We start from the raw sequence: 7,020 nt of genomic DNA on the forward strand, positions 1-7,020 counted from the left end.
CCCCAAAAGTGTCTTGGTCACAATTAATGAAACTATAGGAATATATTAAATTGTGATAAGCAGAATTTCCATGTTACTCCCTAAAATTGAGATTAAACAATTCTCATGTACTGCTTTTTAAAACACTGTTGATTAGAGAGAAGAAATAATGCCCTTCTTTTATTTATGTTTTTAAGTAAATTTTAATCAACAATAAAATTAAGAAGGATATGAATTTTTCATTGTTCAACTTTTACAAAATGAAAAAATCTTAGTAACAAAACTCCCTTTCAATATCATAAAGAACAATTTGTGATTTTGTTCTTTTCATAGTTAGGTAATAGAGTACTAACAGACATGACTTTTACCTACTGTTTTGGGTGGGTCCCTGGCGGGAAGGGTTTTTATCAACTTAAAAAAAAAGAATATGTACATTTTGAAGAAAAGTAAAAGAAGCCCCCTTAAGTGACTTGTTTATTTAAATATAATTTTCTTTTAAAAATTCATTAAATATTATCTTATTATTGTTATAATGTTTATACAGTAAGTTAAAATTGGGAGAAGAAAAATTAAGCAAAATAGCCTCAGACTTTCCTCCAGTGATTTTATCTTGAGGCAGTATGGCATTATGTTAGGTTTTATGTAGTATGTGTATAAAGATTAAATGTCCAAATTTTAACTATATACCATTTTTGAAACAAACAAACAAACAAACAAACAAACAAACAAGATACCTTTCAAATGCTTAGAAGAAACTACAAATGTTCTGTGAGTCCTTTATTTTGATTTGCTCAGTCTTTGATTTGCTCTGTCCTCAATACTATAAAACCTTTCCTTGACTATCAGAAGCTTTAGGTATATTGGTAAGCATTAATGCAAATCCAGGGCATGTTCTTGACTTTCTGTTTTCATATTACCAAACCTAACCAGCCATACTGTAGCCCTCCAATTCACAAAGTACTCATACTATATAATCTTGAGACTTTTGGAACCATATATTTTAAAGGACTCATTGAGCCCTGAAAGGCAAATGCTATCATTCAAGTTCTAATTACATGCTACCTGGGTTTTACAGAACAGAAAAAAAAAAATGAGTACTGTACTTCCTAAATACATTTTTGACCACAAGCCACTTCCAAAATAAATGCCCCAAATATTTTCTGAATGTATCACTGTACAAATAGCTCAAGCACTGGTCTATTCAAATTATGTTCTAGTTTCTCCCTATGCTGCTTCCACTTGATAAATTGGTCAATAAATGCCAAGTCAAATATTCAAGTAAATATATTTTCATTGTTATTGGCAGACATATAATTAACTCTGAGAATAAAAGATACAAGAAATCAATTTATGATTACTTCTTCAGTTGTTCCCATTAGTCATTTACATTATAATTGTGGTTCCACTTTTAAAATCTTTATCCATACACATATACACACACACCACTTTGACTATATTATAAATCAAATTATTTCAATTACAAATTAGTATTGTATGAACTGTGAACCTCTATGTTAATTTTATTAGTAAGATACAATTGTACTATTACCCACGTATATGAGCGGATTAAAAAACAATGCACATTTAAGAGCCTATATTAATTAGTAATTTCAGCAGATGTTTCTAAACAATGTTAAGGATTTGCTCTGTCTTTTCTCAAGTATAAATATTTGAGCCAACATTTTTTAAGAATGTGTATTTAGCCACAAATTACATTTCCATTTCAACAAAATAGGCTGCTAAAAAAGAAAATAGTACAAAGAGCAAACCTATTTTTTTTTTCAAAGAAGATATACAAAGAGCAATTTTTTTTAACATTTGTTATCTGTCAGGTCAATATCTTCACCAATCCAGGAAAAATACATTTTGTATAAAAACTTACATAAGTGACCTTTTAAAAATTTGTCCTAAACTAAATGAAAAAGCTTCAGATACATTATTATATGTGGATTTCATGAAGAATAAAACTTAAGATGAGCTCAAGAAATCTGTTTCTTTCTTTTTTATATTTCAAAAAATTTTTTTAATGTTTATTTATTTTTGACAGAGAGAGAGAGAGAGTGCACGCGCAAGTGGGAGACACAGAATCCAAAGCAGGCTCCAGGCTCTGAGCTGTCAGTAGACAGCCTGACGCGGGGCTCAAACTCACCAACCATGAGATCATGACCTGAGCCGAAGTCGCACACTTAACCGACTGAGCCACCCAGGCGCCCCAAGAAATCTGTTTTAACAAAATATGCTATCATTACTCAATTGTTACTTTCATTGTGGTAGCTTAATTGCCTTTAATTCTATATCATGAACAAGTCATTTAACCTCTGTGTTTCCTCACCCATAGAGGGGGATTCGTTACGGTGCCTCATCACAGGATTCCTGGGAGGGGTAAAGGAGTTAATGTAGGTAAAGCATTTAGAACACTGCCCAGCACACAGTAAGTGCTCAGTAAGTGTTAGCTAAGCATTACCTAATTGCATGTTTTGCCTATTACTTTTATTAGCTTCCAGTTACCAATCTTGAAAGTATCTTAATTCTTTTTAAAGAAAAAGAAAGCTACATTATGGCAGTCTTAATGCTCTACCCGCTGCATCAGTTTACAATATTGTTGTTAGTAGCTACTTCGTCCGCTACTCACAAGCAAAGCAGGACCTAGGGTCTCAGTGAATAACAGTTCGAAATTCTACTTTAAAAGACAGCACTCTATTATCCTACTATTAGTTCTCATCAATTCATTCAAACGCCAAAACAAACTATGTGTTGGGCACTGGATACAAGTTGTGGGAACAAAAGACGGGTAAGAAAAAAATGCCAGATGTGTCGTTCCCCAAACAGTGAGGGATACAAACACAAACACAAGTATGTACCGTTGTTTAATTGTAACGTGGTACAATGAATGCTATAATAAAGAAATTTTCTAAGCTGTCCAAGGGCAGGCTTCGCAGGTCACCGGGTAAATAAGGGATCTAGGATTACTTTGTTGAGAAAGATAACTGGAAATCCCTCGCACTGGTTAAAATAGACATATTTTAAGCAAACAGACTTCCTCAAACAGATTTGCCATTGCACACAGCTTGTTTAGTTTATCTCTAGGTGTTGAACAAATGTTTTTGAATGAATGTCTCTCTCCCCCACGTCCCCCATAGCAAGGCCTTCATTAGGGCATACTTGGATGATGTTCGTAGCTCCCTTCCTCCCAGAGCTCAGAGAAATCTCCCTAAAACCACTTTTATCACACCACTCCCTGCTCGAAAGCCTGGAATGGTTTCCTCCTATTCCCAGATAGCAGCTCTCTGCTTTGACTAGATTTCTCTCCCAATATGCCTTGGGCATGATTCCCTTTTGTTCACATCCTCTCTCTGCCCCAAATGCTTTTCTCTTATTATTTCTGCCTTTCCAAAATCCTACCCACCCTTCAAAATCCTCCTTCAAGAAGCCGTCAGATTTCCTTGCTTCTATTTAAAACAACAGAACTTTTCAAATGACGCAGAAAACAGAGAGATGCTAGTGAAAAAATTACACTTCTGGATGAAAGAAATGTCCAACATGTGGTAGGGAACTGAACAACAAATGGCAGAGGCTGGTTCGAAAGCTACATTCAATTGTTATATCAACACAGCCCATTTCCTAAATTATTTACTATTCAAAATTTATACACTGCACCAACTATTTATTGAACAACTTTTTTTTTTTTTCCCAGTGACATCGGGCTCTTTTAGAAGTTAACCATCCTACAACAGGGGCAATCAATTCATTACTTTTAAACTGGTTTCTTTAGGGCAAGTTCATATTAGAATGAGCCTCACGGGACTCAGTGCTTGAAATACTACCCGGCAACATGCAACTCCACTAACCAGCCTAGTAATGTGCCTCCTACTGGAAGGACAACTAGTTACAGGGTAAAATATCCTCGAGAACCCAAGTTAAAACAGATTTTTTGTATCCCAAGTGACAATGAGCATGCTCCACCGGTCAATCTACCTTGGATTCCAACTTGATTTTCTCTTCATTCAGCATCTCAGTTGCTTTCTTAATGTCTTCACGACATCTGTTAATTTCCGACCTTACTGTAACACAAATTAAATCCTTAAACACCTCCACCTTTCTCAAGCCCCCGTGTCTCTTGATGTAGACAGCAGACACCCCCCCCCCCACCCGCTCTGACTTCGCCTGCGGGGCTGCCTTGAGCTCCAAGCCCCCACCTCGAGGAGCCAGAGACCCCAGCAGGAGACAGAAAACACCCACCTTCTCGGATCAAGCGGCGACTCTCCTCCGCCTGATGCTCCGAGAAGATGATGTGCTGAAACAAGGACTCTAAACTCATCTCAGGCCCGGGCTGCCACGGATCCTTCCTGGGCCCTTCAGTATTTGGTAGCCGCGGGTCCTGGAAAGCACAACAGGGACAAGGCTCGTTCAGGGCTGTTCTTCCTGCATCGGCCTCAGCCCGGGCCGCCCGAAGCGGGACGCGAGCCCGGCTCCAGGCCTTTGTTTCCCCTGTTCACTAAGGACTGACAACCGTATTTCCCCCACGCTCTGCCCGGGACAGCAACTCTGCGCTCCTTCCCTGGCTGAACGCAGCTCCCTTTCCTTCAAGGCCGCGGCCCTTCTCGGAGTTTCTTTTCTGTGCTGGTGGCAGATAAAAATGGAGGCTCCGAGAGCCGAGGCTTTGGAGCCTGCCGGGGCAGCAGCCCTTTGTGGCCGGCCTTTTCCTCTCCGTCCCCTCCTCTCTTTTATGGAGAAGGACCACATAATACTCCCTCCCTCAGCAAAACGTGTACTTGCTCACAATACCATGGCCTGGAGACCTTCCCGCAGGCGGCCGCCAGCGCCTAGCCTTGGCCTCGCCTGCTGTGGACGTAAACTACGGCGTCTCGTTGGGTCCATCTGCCTTCAAATGTTTTGCTTTGCCCATGTGGCCCCAAAGGTCTTAAGACCTCGCTTGGGCTTTGGGGGATCTATCTCCAAGGCACAGACACCCCGTATCATAAAGAACTAAGTACTCATGATTCTAAATATAAACCGCAACAGCTTATCCTTTGACTGTGGCAAAGACTGCTATAAATGTGCAATGTCTGACATTCCGCCTTAATCATTCCTTTGTAATCAGGGCATATCTTTTTAGTCTGCTTTAAAATTAATCATTGCCTTTTGTAATCAAGCTTCAGTAATGTTAACACTTCGATATCTGCACAATATGTGTCAGAGACCAAAGTGGTTGCTAATTAAAGCTTAAACATGAAAGGCACCTTTGGGACTTTTGCATGGGATTTTTAAATTAAAACATAAAGTATTTTTTTAGTTTTAGTAGGTCAAAATTGTAATACTATAATAAACATTTGTCTTGATTTCTGAATGTAGCATTGACATTGGCTAAACTTAAAAAAGTAATTTTTAGTTAGATTGTATTAGAATTGAAAGACGGCAACATCATCGGTCACATCATCTGTATAAGAGACTTAATTAATACTTCATTAACGCTGTAGCATATTTGGTTATAAGTTTTAACCTATTCCAAATTTCCACCTCAATTTCCATCACGCCATGTATGATTATAAGTTAATTTTTAAACTTTATTATAAAAGAATATATACAGAAAAGTGAATGATATAGAAAAGAATTGCCCATAAACATACCGTTCAGAAGCAAATATTAATAACACTTTGGCTACTGCCTTCCGAGTAATCCTCCTCACCTTGAATTGTTCTTTCCCAAGCTTGAAAATATTAGGAATAAGTAATAATTACAACTAATACTATTTATTGAATGTTTGCTGGGTACTACTCTGAACACAACGATTTTTACTATTACCTTCACAGTATTGGTATAGAAAACTGAGACACGGAAGAGTTAAGTATCTTGCCAAGGTGGCAAACCTAGTATATGGCAGACCTAGAGCTGAAACCAAGAAATCTGAGATCAAAGACCATGAATTTAATTTTGGCTTCGACTCTGTTTTCCTTTGATTACATCATAAGCAGTTTACCATTTCGTTGAAAACTCTTCATAAGTACATTTTTCTATCTTCATAATCCCCCCATCATGTGATGCATGTGTAAAATTTAGATGTACTGAAATAAATTTGACTCTTTTATCTGTTCAAGGATGGAAAACAAAACTGAAATTGTGGTTTGAACCATTTTCTTTGAGCGCTCGTTTGGAGGCTTACGAACTGTGCCACAGCACCGTCAAAGGAAAGGGCTTCCAGAAGATAAATTATATCACTAATTAATATCACTCCCTTCAGAATTATTTCCCGTGGACTTGCACAGGGAGCAGCCTCACAAGGAGGCTGCTTTTCAAAAGCACGCTGCTCTTTAACATCCCAATTTTATTAGTTACACTCAAACTCACATTTATTATTTAACATGTTCTTTCTGTACTGAAACTCTTTCTGTACTGAAACTTGGCAGAGTGGAATTTGGACAGCCTTTGGGGAGCCTGGTCGCCTCACTCACGCAGGCGTATCCAAGAGAGAACTGTTGGAAATTCTGGAATGGGGTAAGGGGGAAGAAATGTCTTCTTCGTCTTCTGCAGTATGTAACAGAGTATTTTGGTGCTCTTAAATCCCAAGTTCAATTCTTAGAGGTACCAAACTATAGGTACCTCTAGGCATTTTCTTTTAGTTGTTCAAACAAACATGACTATACAAGCCCACAATCAAATTCTAAGTGTTTTTTAATAATGAGTAAAAGTACCATGTTACGATATTAAAATATTGTTATCGTGTACTAGCTTTATTCATTTGTCATATACTAGCTTTATTCATATATTGTATTCAGTAATATATTCTTATAGATATACATGCTAATTACATTCTATAATATTCAGAGCAAGGGTAGCATTAGTTAAATTGATGCCAAATAAAAATGGTATATGGCATGGTAAAACTAGGGCATACCGTTTTCTGAAAATGTTATCTTATATGTATAAAAAAAGTGAGTCATTCCACAACTGTTTAATGAGTCTGCTATTCAATCAACATTCACTCAACAAATATTATTGAGCATCTCCTATGTGCCATATTAGAGAAACAACAACAGGATTTAA

General features: G+C 37.6%; 1 protein-coding gene across 3 annotated transcripts in view; it reads right to left on the reverse strand.

The window, feature by feature from the left end:
- Nucleotides 1-4,847, reverse strand: part of CCDC172 (coiled-coil domain containing 172) — a 71,973-nt gene extending 67,126 nt beyond the window's left edge. For all 3 annotated transcript variants that reach the window (XR_009612832.3, XR_009612833.3, XM_060641396.3), the window contains exons 1-3: nt 4,765-4,847; nt 4,219-4,357; nt 3,955-4,040 (exon numbers count right to left, since the gene is read on the reverse strand). Coding sequence is in view for 1 of the 3 variants with exons in the window: in XM_060641396.3 (XP_060497379.1) it covers nt 3,955-4,040; nt 4,219-4,357; nt 4,765-4,767 (228 nt within the window). In the remaining 2 variants the exon portion in view is untranslated. The remainder of the gene's footprint in view (nt 1-3,954; nt 4,041-4,218; nt 4,358-4,764) is intronic.
- Between the last annotated feature and the right edge of the window lie 2,173 nt (nt 4,848-7,020).

The sequence above is a fragment of the Panthera onca genome, chromosome D2 (assembly GCF_046562875.1).
Source record: "Panthera onca isolate mPanOnc1 chromosome D2, mPanOnc1 haplotype 2, whole genome shotgun sequence".
Classification (NCBI taxonomy): domain Eukaryota; kingdom Metazoa; phylum Chordata; class Mammalia; order Carnivora; family Felidae; genus Panthera; species Panthera onca.